Genomic DNA, 16232 nt, shown 5'->3' with positions numbered 1-16232 from the left:
TTAGAAACTCATTAAATAAATCCCAGGACACAGGAAAGCTTTACGGATACAATCCAAAATAATTAAAACAGAGCCAATTATATGAAATTATTTGATTATTTAATTGAATATTAAATAAAGAGCAGTGCAAAAAGAGGCTGCAAAAAAGTTAAGACAAGACAAAAAAAAGCGAGCAGGCGAGATAAGGGAGAGGGGAAAGGAAAGTGTTGCCTTCGATGAGAGCCAGTGAGTGTGCCTATTCTGCCTATAGAGCATTAAAAAAAACATCCAAACTCTTCCATCAATGTTTTATATACACGTAAGTATATATGTAACTTAGTAACAGGCACATTTATAACATGTAATATTTACGTATTTTTCTAATTTTAAGCATAAGGCAGCGCATGGATTTCACAAATGCATGACAACGTTTGCTTTTCCCTTCAGTACCTACTACTAATTATGAAAGACTTAATTAGAGCAACAAACATAAATAAACATCACTTACTGTACAACGTCTGCTCTCACTGGGATGCCGACTGATAGGATGTGCATATTGTCCCATTTAGATGAAGATTGATTTGTAATCCTCGCAAAGAAAAAAAGTGGTGGAACCAAGCGTCTTTTTGGATCTTTTTTTTCAAAAATATTTTTTACAATATCCGGGTCTAATTTGGGTGTCAAAGTGTACTAACTTGTCGGTTTATGTCCACAACTTTCTGCTGTCGAGGTGAGAGGATTGATTTATAATCTACAATTAACTTTTACGAGCTCAAGAACCCTCTAATGGCTGTCTTTATAACATGTGACTTTAGCGACACTTCTGCCGTGTACGATTTGAGCATGCGCATCTAAATTGTTGAGTGTGTAATACAGTGCTTCTCATATATTTTCTGATACGTGCCCCCTAGGTAGAAGAAAATATTTTGCGCGCCTCCCCCCCACACTCTCCATTGTGACCATAAGTAGTATAATTTGTCTATAAAATTAAAGTTAACTATACCTATGCATAACATTGTAAGTGTATTTACATTAAAGGAAACAACACACCGGTCTTTCCTCACCTCCCATCGTGATTACAGTTAAGGCAAGTGCTACATACACTTCATCGTATTCTGGTACGGCGAAAAAAGCATGTTCCCTGAGGTCACACAGGCCCCCTCTGGCAACGCACCATGTCCCCCCAGTTGAGAAGGACTGGTGTAGTACAACTTATGTGCGCGCATTCAGAAGTGCGTGTGTGTTTATACAATCTGCATGTGTGTACCTGAGGTGTGCCTACATTTAACCAACCATGACAGACACCATGCAATTCAAACCAATCAGAAACAACGTACAGCTGAGGTGTGTGAAAGAGAGACGCCAAGACCCGCCTCACGTTGTTTCTGATTGGTTTAAATTGCATAGTGTCTTCTGTGGTTGGTTGAACGTAGTCACGCTGGATTGATAGTATAGTCTGGGATTGGTTATTTTGTTTGTCTGTACAGCGATTAGAACATGTAAAAAGAGCTGTCTGTCTGTAACTCCCCCTTCCCTTTCCCAATACTCACCACTAGTCGGCGCCTTCCAGCCATTGATCATGTTATTCTGAGTTGAAGTCAACAACGATGGACCACTCTTGAACACTTGCTCAGACCTGCCAAACTTCATGCTTTTTAGCGTGACAGTCACGCAATTTACCCCTTTCTCATGTGACACACCACACTTGACATTTCTCATGCTTATATTCCTCATTCACTCCTTCAATTTTTTTCATTATAATAAACTTTGGTTTTCACAGCTTGCCGCAGTTCCAGTAACTCTGATTGATTAATCAAAATAATCAATCCCAGACCAAGCCATCAATCCACCATAGAAGACACTATGCAATTCAAACCAATCAGAAACAACGTAAGGCGGGTCTTGGCATCTCTCTTTCATGCACCTCAGCTGTATATTGCTTCTGATTGGTTTAAATTGTGTGTCGGCACACCTCAGATACACACATGCATATTGTAATACACTTACGCACTTCTGAATGTGCGCGCTCAAATTTTACACTGTAAGGAGACAGCCTATCGAGGGTTCTTTCTGATTAGAGACACAGTTAACTTAAAACACACGTACGCTGATCTGAAAACACTCTGATATACAGACACACAAATTAGTACACACACAAATTGGATTACACGCACACAGATTGAGATACACCTTTGCTAATAATTTTGCTACAATAATACCGCTAAAAATAGGTACCGGTACATAAGATTAACAGTTATAATAATATTGCTAATACTTTCTTAATATTCAGGTCACAAAGCGTAAATGAGTACTGTTGGCGCTTTTTGGATGTTTTTTTTAAGTTGGTTTTATGATCTTGTATGTAACTGAGTGGTGATCAATGACTTCATGGCTCCATTGTAAGTGGACTTTTATTTACGAGTTCCGGGCCGGTTTTTTGCTATGGGCAATGTGGGCGACCGCTCAGGGCGCAATCTATGTGAGGGCGCACTGAGGCCAGCTTTACGTAGGGGCAAGATACATTTCTTGCCCTCTCAAATCAAAATTTTGGAATTTGAGAAAGTACTCCAGAGGGTCGTAAAGTCCGCCCAGAAGATCATCGGATGCCCCCTCCCCCCTGGCTGACCTGTACAGCTCCTGCTGTCTCAGGAAAGCACAGAGCATCCTGAAAGACCCATCCCACCCCAGGCACTGCCACCTAGAACTGCTAACCTCGGGCAGATGCTATAGGGTGCTAAAAGCGGGCACAAATAGACTAAAAAACAGTTTTTACCCAAGAGCCATAGTAGCATTAAACCGGCCTGAGTGAGCACAATGTGTCCGTCATGTCCTCATGTGTGAAGTCTTTTTATTTTTTTGGACTATAATGTGCAATAGTGTTATGTGTATATGTATATATATGCATATGTATGGATATGTGCATGTGTGTGGATATATACACATATATATATAGATACTTTTCTTCTTTTTTATCTTTTTTTTTTACTATTTATATTACCGTACTAAATTGTGTATGCACCTTAGGGGATCTGCTCCAATTTAGGTTGAACCTGTTCACTGTAATAATGACAATAAAACTCTATTTAATTCTACATCTTGATATACTCAAGTTGACAACATTATTGGCAGTCGCGGAGAAATCCGCTGAAAAAGGGACACAATACGGCGACTAGAACGGCCGTGCCAGAAACTTGAGGGTTCCAGGTTCGATCCCCATCTCTGGCCATCCAAGTCACTCTCGTTTTGTTCTTGGGCAAGACACTTCACCCTTGCTCCCAGTGCCGCTCATACTGGTGGTGGTCGGAGGGGCCGTAGGCGCAAATTGGCAGCCACGCTTCCGTCAGTCTACCCCAGGGCAGCTGTGGCTACAAATGTAGCTTATCACAGAAGTGTGAATGTGGAGTGAATGGATAATGGGTTCTCACTTCTCTGTGAGTGCTTTGAGTATTTAGTCGATATAAAAGCACTATATAAATCTAATCCGTTATTATTATTATCATCTTCCCTCGGCTGTCAGGCTCTGCGAGTCCATGCACACACGGACACAAACACCCACCCCTCAGTAAACCAGTGTGGACAAATAAAAATGTGACGAAAATGTTGACAGAAACGACATCCAATCATATTTAATTTCATCTTGTAAATGGGTGGGATAAGTTCGTAATATATCCAATCACAGTTCTTTAATAGCGTCAAATATGAGAGAGGGTGAGGGCTAACAACAGAGCCGGACCATTTGACGCCCCAGACGAGAGTGAAACATGAGAGAGATGTACTCCCATTATACATGAACAGTATAACGTATTACTTCCTTTTCCAGTAATAGTTATAGTAATTATACTTACCTATTGCTAAAAAGTCCGTATAACAGCACTGAAAGCAACATTAATATGAGCACGCAAGCTCATTTCCGTTATTAATATCCATATTTTCTCTTGCAGCATGAAGTTATTAGAAATAAAATACATTTAAGCACTCATTTTAATGCAGCAAAGTAAGACAACTACTGTATTTCAGATGAATAGGCCAGGATAGACTTGTGAGTATTTAAAAAGGATTGTGGCAAAAATTAGTCTGATATTGATTTAAATGTATTACTGTATGCAGCTGGGATAGGCTCCAGCACCCCCGCGACCCCTTAAGGGACAAGCGGTAGAAAATGGATGGATACTGTTGAACATGTATGTCTTATACTTTTAATTGAAAAATTATTGTTACTAAAGTCTGTTACAAATAACAAACACTCACTTAGATCTACATATTGAGTCTGTTCCTCAGCAGAGTTAATGCTGTAGTGTCCATCCATCCATCTTGTACCGCTTGTCATATATTAGTACACAAACAATATGAGTATCATATTTTGGTATATTTAACTAATAAAATTGGGCAATGTTGAACATTGTTAAACATATATTGGGTTTTATTCGACCAATTTTCATCTTTTAAAGACTTGCAGGCAGCTTAAAATCTGCACGGTTGCCCGGGTTTGAAATTGAGCGTCTTTGTGGTTGCGTCATCACGTTGTGCCACCTTTCATACGATGCCTGCATTCTTACTCTATATATTTTTAAATATTCTTGAGAGTTAGTGCAAAGAATGCCATGGTAAGGAAACAATGTGATTGTAGTTTTCAGAACTTGGGCATCCAGTGTGTGAAGAAGAAAGATGTCTTTGAAGCCATCACCTGTCGACTGCAGACCAACAACAACCCCTTCAACAGTAAGTAGAGTGAGGGGAAACGTAACTGTGAGTGGTGATGCCAGACTCTGCATTACATTGCCTTGTGTCTTGGCTGCAGTTCCCAAGGATAAGGTGCTGGAGGAGGAATTTGACCTGAATTCGGTGCGGCTCTGCTTCCAAGCATCCATCACGCTGCCCACGGGAGACCTCTTCCCCCTTGATCCTGTGGTGTCGCAGCCCATCTTTGACAACCGTGAGCGTACACAACTTTACATGCTACTGATAGGCATTCGTACGCCTTTTGGGTCTTGGAAGTCGCCTGGCTCTAATGTCATATTTGTTAAGCAGGGGCCCCAAACACAGCCGAGCTGAAGATCTGCAGAGTTAACTGCAACTCTGGGAGTTGCAAAGGCGGTGATGAGATATTTCTGCTTTGTGACAAAGTCCAAAAAGGTGCAATATACATTATATTCTACTGTAATATTCTATAGCAGGGTTCACAAACTGTCTGCAGCTATTATAGGCTTTACGATACTGGTTGATTGATCAAGAAATTCACTGACCAATTGCATACATCGTTTTTGACATTTGTTCATTTACATACCATAATTGTTTCCAAACGGTACCTGTAACACGGCAGTAAAACAGCTGATCAAACGAAACAGATTTCTACTTTTTTAATAAGGTTCAAGGTGTTTATCAGGATTCTTCTTCCCTGTACTTTGTAAACACTTGGAGTTTGAACAGTTTTTTCAAGTGAATCATTTTAGTATCCATCCATCCATTCAATTTTCTACCGCTTATTCCCTTTGGGGTCGCGGGGGGGCGCTGGAGCCTATCTCAGCTACAATCGGGCGGAAGGCGGGGTACACCCTGGACAAGTCGCCACCTCATCGCAGGGCCAACACAGATAGACAGACAACATTCACACTCACATTCACACACTAGGGCCAATTTAGTGTTGCCAATCAACTTATCCCCAGTATATTGTTTAAATTCCTTGCTTTAATCTCTTACATCATTTAGTCGTAACCAAAACAAATTCATAGATTAGCCGTACCTTTTGTATAAACCGCAGGATTGAAAAAAGAAGCGGTTTAAAGTTCGTAAAAAACAGTAATTGTACGTCTTCATGTCACAGTTTGGACTGATAATTTTTTCACTTTCCGTGTTCAATTTATACCAGTTTCCTGTTTTTAAAATAATTTTAAATATAATTATAAACATGCGTAATAGTAAAGTTTGCAGATAGCTTTTACAGTAAAATAAATAAGTAAAGGAGTACCAGTAAGAGTTGACAGAAACATAGTCCAGTCAAAAACAAGCACACAATGTGGTACCTCAACATCCGAGTGTAATTGTTGGCTTGTATGTCAAATCAGTGTTCTCCATTAAAATTAATCGAAATTTCAATGTTCCGTTATAATCCAATATTGTATAAAAACAGTACAGTAGAATTTACTACAAACAACTACAATAGTTTCATGAAGTAATGTAGTAATAATAATGTACAGCATTTATTGTGGAGGGAGGACTTCTATGGTATCTTCTGCAAGCTGCTTCTCTGTCAAACGCACCGTCAGCAGCTTCTCTATATTTTTATGGATTAATGTCCTCTGTTTTGAATTTATTTTAGGATCCTTTGCTGATGTTATTGACCCATTCAGAATGGATTAAATTATTGTAGCATTGCTATGCTCAAACTGCCTCGCCAAGTTGACAGCACCCTTTGTCGTGTTTTGTTTAATTCAGTAAATATGTTAGTCTTCTCAGCACTGTCATTCACACTCACTTTTTTTTTTGTTACCATGGTAGAAAAATAAAGTTATGTCTTGCTAGCCTTTAGCTAATGCTGTCGAATGAGACACAGGATGTTGTGATCGAATATTTTGGGGTTCATTGTGACATTTGCTATGTTAGCTAGCAGTTGGGAGGCTTGTAACTCAAATTCTTGCACCCTAAAGCATAACAATTAGCTCAGAGTCAGCTCGTTTGCCGACGTACCACTGTATTATTACCTTACTTACCTAATACAAATAGTACTGAATTTATATATTCTTTGTGTTTTTTGTTATATCTTATCTGGCGTGCATAGGTGCGCCTATTTCAGTTTTGTTGACAATCTGCAGCAGTTTCTTGTTTATATAGCATGTTTTAGGGAGTTTATTTCCTCATATGTTGACTATTGACATAAATGTTATTCAGCTTTCTGGGTATACGCTAAATGACAAAAATCATGTTATTGTTACAGTACAAAGTACTGTTTTACTATGTTTATAATGTTGAAATCTAACATTAAGTCTTTGTTGGGCATCTTTAGGGACTCCTTGATATTCCAGGAGCAATTTCCTGCTTATTTGGCATGTTTCAGGAAATGAATTGATGTGTAGGCTGCAGACAAAAACATGTTAATGTTCAGTTTATTTACTTAAAGTACTGCTTCTATTCTTTATTGTGTTTTATGTTGACACGTATTTGTGTTGTCCTACTGCCCTCACAGAGGACATTGAGGTGCGCTTCTTTCAGGACACGTGGGAGGGGAAGGGCACTTTTTCCCAAGCGGACGTCCACAGGCAGGTGGCCATCGTGTTCCGCACGCCACCGTACCGTGACGCCAACCTCACTGAGTCAGTGCGGGTCAAAATGCAGCTCCGTCGGCCCTCGGACCGCGAGGTCAGCGAGCCCATAGATTTCCAGTACCTGCCCGCTGAAAGAGGTATAAGTCCTACGCCTGCATCGCCCTGCAAATTTGTTGTCTGGAGAATCACAACGTTCTATTTTAACGTGTACTGTATTTTTCTCCTGCAGACGAATACAGGCTGAGTGAGAAAAGAAAACGCACTGGGGATGCATTCCAGTGTCTCAAGCTAGGACCTATGCTGTCTACAGGCAAGACACTTTTCACACGGCTCTTTAATATCATAGTAGTAGTAATAATAATAGTATGAACATCTACTGGGGTTTCAGTGTCCATTCCACCAGAGCGACGACACATTAGTCCAGCCATGAGGACCGTGACAACCAAACCTTCATCCATGGTGCAAACTTGTGAGTGTCCTCTACTAAGTACACTTTTTTTTAATCACTGACCAATTAAGATTAATTAGCAATTTTTGCACATGTCCGTCATTGCAATATTTGTCCCAAAGTTCAAGAGGGAAACACTTGTAGTATGGACTCATGAAATAAAGCTGAAGAACAGCAGCATGTTAAACTGCTCAGTGCAACCTCCCAACCTAATTTGGAACAATGCTTTGTCAACGGTAAGTCATGTGGAGTAGATTAGTTAATTTTGTAGTTCTGGTAATAAACTCCGCTATTATAAGTTACTGTTATGTCTCATTGTTAACAACGTGACAGGTCTGCTAATGCAGCAATCTCCATTTACCGTCACTGAACAAGTGCAAATAATATGCATCTGTCTGTTGTTATTTTATCTGTTTGTTTTAACTTCTGAGAAGTACTTGTATATATTGTGAGTTTATTTTATGTTAATTTCAAGGCACTTTATCAGCATCACTGTATGCACGATGTTGCTGCTAGTTTGTTTACCTTGTTACCTCGCACTGCAAAACTGGTTGATTTGCTTAAAGGGTTTATGATTATGATTTATTTATTTATTTGGATTAGGACAGTACATATTAATCAATGTGTCAGCAAAAACAGCTTCAACATGAATATGCTGGTATTAGCACCAAAGTTAAATTGCCATGATCTTAAGGCTGGTAGAAAAAGACAAACACACAGACAACATGGACACAGTAGACAAACAATAACACAGGTAGAGAAAAAAGAGAGCGTCCAAGGAGAGGTTCATCTTTGGGAGCATGACTGGTTTCACATCAACCAAATTTTAAGGACACCTTTTTAAATATCAGGTAGGTCCTTCAGTTAATGTGCGCCGTTAAAGTATTCCACGCCACTAATAGACTGTACCCTTTGGCTGAATTTAGTGCTGCGCCTTTGAATACTACACTCTCCCTGAGTTAGTGCTGTTTCTGACTCCATTGTTGTAGTTTTTTCATCAAGGGTGGAGGAGCAAGTTCATTTAGAAATTAAAAAATATGTTTCTGCATTTATAAAACTTCCTGTAATGATGGTTCTTTAGGTCAACATTTTGCCGTCTTATTTACTTGCCAATGCCCTCCTCCAGGCTATGGCCGCTTCGACTGCGTCTCCACCCCATCAGCCATGTTATAGTTTTTAGTGCTTCCATATCATATCGACTCTACTAACCGTTATAAGTTAGAACTATACTCTAATTTTTAATAGAAATGGCAACAGCGGAGGATATAAGCATGCATGTGCATGTACGAGCCAGTCTTCCCCGCAACATCAGGACAGAACTTACGGACTACAACTTGTTGTTGTGGCACGGAGGCTTCGGAGAGTGGTGCAGACTGACAGAGCTGCAGTGGGGCTGCATTGTACATGCAGTAGGACATGTTTTTGATGGTTTGTTTTTCTAAATCAGTGGAATTGGCAGTATTGTGTCAGTCCCTGGCTGTGGACAAGTGCTACCAGCAGCAGGGATGCTCGTAACTCAATTTCATGCTTGCAACTTAAAGCGTAAAAAAAAGCCGAGAAACAGCTGATATACGAAAATACTCATAAGTTGAGGTACTGTACCACTGTATTGGTCGTGATATATTTCTAACATTATACATCCATAAAGGTGAGTGAATTGACTTGTTAGACAGCTCCCTCTGCTGCATTCAAAACTGCAGAACTCCTTTTCCCCTTCAGATAGTGCCATCAAACCACTTTCTAGTTGCCAAATTAAAAACAATTATTTACAAATAATTTTAGGTAAACTCAATATTTTTGGACTTATCAACTAACTTTAGCAATGTTTAATACAAATAGCACAATGTCACAACACCAACAAAATAATGTGAGTATATCCTTTGTTGTTTTTTTTGAAAAATGTCATTTTGAACAAGTTGCAAACGCTCACATTAAAGCGGTGTACACACGTAAAGATGCTCTAAAACTGAAGAGAATTTTCTATCTGTTACAACCCCCACACATGAAGATGGAAAAAAATCAGGCATTGAGCAGTTCTGATGGTTGTGTGTGTGGTGTGTTATAATAATATCAACACTGCACAACACACAACCGTTCTTCGCACTCTAGTTCCCCAAGCGTGAACAAACCCCCGAATATAGAAAAGACTGTGAAAACAAATAATGGAGACTTTGGAACACAGACTTTGTAATTGTATATCATGATGTAAGTATATATGTAATATAGTAACAGGCACATTTATAATAACATTAATATCTACATGTTTTGCATTAATTTAAAAAACGCATCGTTCGCTTTTTTCAACATCATCACTGATTATTACTTACTGCAGACTTTACGAGAGCCAAAAAAGATAATAAAACATCACTTACTGTACAATATATGCTGTCATTAGGATGCCGACTGCTCGGATGTTCATATATTTCCATTTAGATGAAGAATGACGCATAATCCTCGCGAAGAAAATGGGGTTGTGGACCAGGCGTCTTTTTGTGTCCTTCTCGTCCTTTCTTGGTCTAAATTGGCTGTCAAAATGTACCAACTTGTCGAAATACGTCTTCATCTTTCTACTATCCAGGTTAGAGGCATCATTTATGATCTACAATAAAGTTTGACGAACAAGAAGGCGAGAAAGCAGCTGATCAGTCGATCATGTCAACATTGACACACAAGCTCGTGATCACGGCACCGCTATAAATTGTGTGTGGTTGCGCTTATAAAAACAGTATCACTAATACTTGGTTAATGTTCAAGTCACAAAATGTAAATGGAGTATTATTGGCGGTTTTTGGATGTTTTTTTTTTTTATTGTGTTTCATTGGTGGAATAGAGGACCTCACATTGGCTCTGCTGTAAGCAGACCTTTATTTACAGTACAGGCCAAAAGTATGGACACACCTTCTCATTTCAATGCGTTTTCTTTATTTTCAAGGCTATTTACCTTGTATATTGTCACTGAAGACATCAAAACTATGAAGTGAAAACCATTTCAGGTGACTACCTCTTGAAGCTCATCGAGAGAATGCCAAGAGTGTGCAAAGCAGTAATCAGAGCAAAGGGTGGCTATTTTGAAGAGACTAGAATATAAAACATGTTTTCAGTTATTTCACCTTTTTTTTGTTAAATACATAACTCCACATATGTTCATTCATACTTTTGATGCCTTCAGTGACAATCTAGAATGTAAATAGTCATGAAAATAAAGAAAACGCATTGAAATGAGAAGGTGTGTCCAAACTTTTGGCCTGTACTGTATGTTTTACAAGTTAGAATTATTGGTATATTTTTTTTTAAATAATTCATCCACCGTCATGTCTTTCATAATGATTGTGAACAATAGCCAAAATAAAAATAAAAGTGCAGTTCTCCTTTAAAGCTGTAAAGAGCACATTTGAATTGTTGGTTCTTTTCGGCTGCAGAAATGCAAACCAAATGACACTAAAACATATTTGTGAAAATGATGCTGAATTTGTGTTCTGTAGTTTTTGATTATTGTTGCATTCTGTCTGCCACAGTGCCCCCTTGTGCCAATGTAGCCAAGCAGCAGCCATCCTTCTCATACATGCAGTCGAACCAGTTGTTCCCAGGTCAGCCCAAAATCGAGGCCTCCTCTTCCTTCATCTCAACCACCAATCAAACATGGAAGATAATGGAGAGCTTGAACCTTGGCCCGCAGCCCAAAGTCACTCCAGTGGCAACGTTCAGCATGAGCCAAGCAACCGCCCCGCCCTCCTCCTCAAACCAGGACTACTCCACCGTCAACCTGTCAGACCTTCAGGAGTTCTTTCCCAACATTTCCTCGGTCATCACCCAGGAGCCGGCGCCCTCTCAGTCAAGCACGGCTTCCTCGCAGTCGACCAGCTCCTTCACCTTTGCGGGCTCTCAGTTCCCAGCGGACGCATCCATTGCCGAGGACGACATCCCGCAGTTCCACAGCTTTTCAGAGGGCCAGGCTCCAGGAACCCTGGACAGCCTCAACATGGATGACTTTGTGGACCTTCTGAACCCGGCGCATGAGAGCAGCAATGGTGTCGCCTGTCAGCAAACGGCAGCAACATCCCAGAACACTTCAGACCCATCCGGCAACCCAGGAAGCACCTGGATGAATTATCCCAACAGCATCGTCACCCTACTGCAGAACGAGAGCATGATGGACGTCTTATCCAACAACAGCGGTGGCCAGCAGCGGCCCGCTGTGCTGGATGACTTTGACGAGCTGATTTCGGTGGATGAGGATCATCTCATTTCTATTTTAGCCAGTGGAAACCAAGCTGGGTTTGTGTCAGGACACCGCACTTAAAACAGCCAAACACACCACTCGGGGTTTTGCCTTATAGGAAGCAATGCAGACATAGAGAAGAAGCCTTGTTAAATGCATTACTTCCTTGAGTACACTTCAATAAGTATACTGGGTGCACTGTGTACTTACTTCCTGAGTGTGCCAAGTTTTTACAATGTCCATCCATCCATTTCCTACCGCTTGTCATGCTGTCCCAAATCAATTACTGTTGCTACACACTCATGACGATTGCAGTATTTACCCTTTTTAATGGTTAAGAGCAACAACTCAAGTTAGTCCCTGCCTAACAGGGGAGTCAGTGTCTATCAGTGCACACTCACTATATCCACTATTTGGAGTGCAACATCCAGGTACTGACAACACACTGCATTTTTTTCGTACTTCTGTTTAAATACGCCTTTGTATTGAAAATGCTGGGTGGAAGTGTGCAAAATTGAATACCTCCATCAGTAGGCTAGTCTTGTGTTATGTGTACACGGTGTTTTTATACTTCCTGACTAAGCAAATGTCTTTACTGAGGATGCGCACTTACCAGAAATAACAATTGCAATAATTACCCACAGTTGTGAAATGCAACCATTGGTCAGTGCCTCCCTCTCCACTATTTTTGACTGGGGGTGAGGGGGCCACATTGGGTTAAAAAACATGTGCGATGTCACGTTATTAATGGGGAAAATGCATTTTTAGATATGATTTGCCTGAGCGGCTAGGAGACTCCGAGTGTAACAAGCGGGGTCTCCTAGGACAGATTTTTTTTTAAATAATTTAAAAAAATTTAACTTGGGACTTCCTGCGGGCCGGATTTTGGACGTGGATGGGCTTTATCCGGCCCGTGGGCCGTAGTTTGGGGACCTCTGATGTGTCCCACCAGTGAATTCACCATCTTGGCTTTGTTGAGTGCTGAAAGTACGCTGCATTTTGCACTCAAGTGGAAGTGCGCAAAATTGAGGGACAAGCCAAAAAGATGTCAGGTTTATGCTTCCGTGCGTCGGGGTTCATGCTGCGCTGTTCTCCGCCCACACAAAATGATCAAGAGTGCTTGATGACGCAGAAGCATAATGTAGGGAATCTATGCAATAGTCTACATCAAATACTCCTCAAATTGCTATAATACTCCTCAAATTGCTATTCTTGAACAAAAAATGAAGGTCTTTGTAAATGTCACACAGAATTGTTTCTTAATTTTTACAGCAGAAATGGCAGCAATGCCACAAACCCATATCTGTAGGCCTAAAGTGTGGCCTGGGGCCCATTTTGTTAAAAATACATTTTGCCCTTATTAGCGTTGAATTGTAACAGGACGTTAATCAATACAACACTGGATTGGTTTTAGCCTGTTTCCAAATTGAAGAAATGTCTTGATGACCTGTGGCCTTCAGTGTAAATTGTGAACACCCCTGCTGTAAGCTGTCATGCTGTATATTATATATAATATGGAATAAAAGGCTTGGAGCAGTCTTGTGATTGGTTGTTTTAGCAAGTCAGAAGATGGTCTTCTGAGGTGAACTTTTATTTGGCAAAGACCAAGTATTACCTACCAAAAAATAAAAAGACAAATGTAAATGCAAAGCGGGGTGTTGATCCCCTTCATAAAATGTGCAAAGGCCACTCTGTCCACAAGGTAAGCGAATTAAGAACAAGTCTGCAGGAAGAACTGGATCCAACATTCAAGCAAAAGGTGACCCAGAATGCAAAGCAGCCTAAGTGACCTCCATATTGGTGACTTTGTTGATGATGCGAGAGCGCCTGGGCACGCACTCCAGGTTGAATTTGCTCTCGTAGATGGTAGGACAGATATTCCAGCGGTTGTTCCGATAGATCCCCAGATAGGTGTACACGTCCGGCTTGTAGACCAGAGGACACTTGACCCCTGAGGCTCGGATGTGCATATCCAACCGCACCACATCGTTCTCGTCGGTGAAGTTGTTGTTGTAGGCGCAGATGACCTGCTTGCGGCCTTTTACAGGGTCGTGCGGGCTGACCTTGACATGGTAGATCTTTCCGTCTAGGGTGGCGCGGGCCACGCACTCCCAGGCGTGGTCCACTTTGAAGCCACAGTCCATGTGCATGAGCCACTTGCCCGACAGGACCCCGTGGTTGAGAGCCAGCTCCTTGACGGTTTGGAAGTTGATCGGCCGTCCGCTGGACACTAGCTGGTCCCAGTCCTCCTGGAGACCCTTCACGTCCACGCTGCCAGGGCAGTGGTCGGGACCCAGCACGGCGATCCAGCCCACGGGGCCCACGCCGCTCTCCTTGTCTCCGTATCGGCACACTTGGGAGGGCCTGTTGCTCTCCAGCCAGGCGTCGAACTCGCACTTGGGGGTTCTTCTGGAGTCGAACACGATCCAGGGGTCCATGTCTGCGGCCATGGCCTCAGCGGCGTAGGTGTCCGCAGTGAAGGAGGGCTCCGTTTCCCCCTCATTCTGGGTCACAGCTTCCTCCTCCATCATGCCTAATAATTTGACGTCCTGTTGTGGAATAAATTAACAAAACATTTTCACAACTCCATTAACATTTACTGCTACCGTGTTACTGAAAGTAGCGCATTTTGCACTCAAGTACCATGGAGTATGTTGTGAATAAATTGAGAACAGGAAGTGAAGAAAAGTTTTGGCAATGCTATGTAAAGGAAAAGGGAGTAGGATTAAATAGGCTCTGCTTCTTCCTACTCCCTTTCGAACATGTTGAATAGAGGAACTGGAATTGTGATGTATCCTGTTCCAAATAAACTCAAGCTCAATTATGTAACGTGTTTGTTTACATCGCGTTTATGTGAACGTCAAGTCACTAGCATGCTAGTGTAGCCATGCTAGCCACCGACCATTCTCCTGTTTGTCGCGCAAACATGGCCGTTAAGCGGTACACCTTTTCTTAACCGTCACGTCTCACAAACCGAGCCGCACGTATCGTACATCTTACACCGTTACCTGTGCTGTCGGAAGCGGCGAGGAACCAAACAACTCGGCGGCATAACACACCGGAGGCTAGCAACCTTAGCCCTTTCTAAATAGGCGTGCCCGTCTATGCCGGGGTTTACGGTAAAGTGAACTCGCAGATATTTTAAGGGAGCCTTGCACAATGGACATTACGATAAGAGGGCGCCAAAAAAAAGTATTTTCAAAGTAAAAGCGAGTCGGAAAAAAAACATTTATATCCAAAGTGCACCTGGGGATAGGTTGATTGGCAACACTAAAATGGCCCTAGTGTGTGAATGTTGTCTGTCTATCTGTGTTGGCCCTGCGATGAGGAGGCGACTTTTCCAGGGTGTGCTCCGACTTCCACCCGAATGCAGCTGAGATAGGCTCCAGCACCTCCCTGCGACCCCGAAAGGGACAAGCGGTAGGAATTGGATGGATGGAAGGCGGTGTCTTCAAATGTAACACTGCATTTAAGTACACTTCAAAACATGTATACTGTCTACGTACACTGCATGCTTACTTTTGCTGACCCAAATCCACTTACCGTATTTTTCGGACTATAAGTCGCAGTTTTTTTCATAGTTTGGCCGGGCTCCAGTGCGACTTATATATGTTTTTTTCCTTCTTTATTATGCATTTTCGGCAGGTGCGACTTATACTCCGGTGTGACTTAAACCCCGAAAAATACGGTACTGGAAAAAGACATTAGAATGACAGCTACTTCTCTCCATCTCTTTCCACTAAATAGTCAAGCTGGTGACTGCGGAGGGTGGTAGTTTGTAACATTTAAATAATCCCTGTGCACCAGGCCTGAGCCTCCAAGGGGCCTGAAAATGTTGATTTTAGGGCCCTTCATTGATTTTGGGGCCCTCTATTTCTGCCAATAATATTGATTGTTGATCATTGATACCTACTATATAGTCTCTGGCAGTGTTGTTTGCATGATCCTATTGTTAGTCTGGCATGTTTTGACATATGACATGTTATTTATAAGTACATGCTGGTGGCCCAGTAAAGAACATAAATAATACCAATGATGTCCAGGGTGCCACATATGGTTCCTCAATTCAAAATTTAGAACATTCAACTACAAGAGTGGCCTGAGGTTGAACAATCTAAGTGATAAAGCTTTGTATTTACAGTAAAAGTGTCATATTGTCTCATCAATCTTGTACATATTAGTCTTAAATTGCCTGTTTTAATTTTTAGCTGATTGTTATCATTTAATGTTTACATTCTACAGACAGAAGTTACATTCTGTGTGTGTTAAACATACCTGGCCAATAAAGCTGACTCTGATTCTGATTTAGTTTATTGATTTTGGTAAC

General features: G+C 41.3%; 2 protein-coding genes across 2 annotated transcripts in view; one reads left to right on the top strand and one right to left on the bottom strand.

Annotated features, from left to right (window-relative positions):
* rela (v-rel avian reticuloendotheliosis viral oncogene homolog A) overlaps window positions 1–13089 on the top strand; it is a 28479-nt gene extending 15390 nt beyond the window's left edge. Inside the window, 8 exon segments of the mRNA XM_061961139.2 lie at window positions 4607–4698; window positions 4778–4912; window positions 5008–5112; window positions 7160–7375; window positions 7468–7548; window positions 7627–7707; window positions 11202–11944; window positions 11946–13089. Coding sequence (XP_061817123.2) covers window positions 4607–4698; window positions 4778–4912; window positions 5008–5112; window positions 7160–7375; window positions 7468–7548; window positions 7627–7707; window positions 11202–11944; window positions 11946–12023 — 1531 coding nt within the window. The 3' untranslated portion in view covers window positions 12024–13089.
* Window positions 13090–13450: 361 nt separating this feature from the next.
* Window positions 13451–15081, bottom strand: lg05h11orf68 (linkage group 05 C11orf68 homolog). The gene is made up of 2 exons (XM_061961146.2): window positions 14914–15081; window positions 13451–14454 (listed from the first exon to the last, which is right to left on the bottom strand). Exon 2 carries the CDS (start codon window positions 14434–14436, stop codon window positions 13687–13689), a length of 750 nt encoding a protein of 249 aa, XP_061817130.1. The 5' UTR covers window positions 14437–14454; window positions 14914–15081; the 3' UTR covers window positions 13451–13686.
* Window positions 15082–16232: the final 1151 nt, after the last annotated feature.

The sequence above is a fragment of the Nerophis lumbriciformis genome, linkage group LG05 (assembly GCF_033978685.3).
Source record: "Nerophis lumbriciformis linkage group LG05, RoL_Nlum_v2.1, whole genome shotgun sequence".
NCBI lineage: Eukaryota > Metazoa > Chordata > Actinopteri > Syngnathiformes > Syngnathidae > Nerophis > Nerophis lumbriciformis.
This window is presented reverse-complemented; position numbering and strand designations above follow the sequence as displayed.

Coding starts and splice junctions, on each gene's coding strand:
- lg05h11orf68 (XM_061961146.2), bottom strand. CDS start 14,436: ATGATGGAGGAGGAAGCTGTGACCCAGAATGAGGGGGAAACGGAGCCC.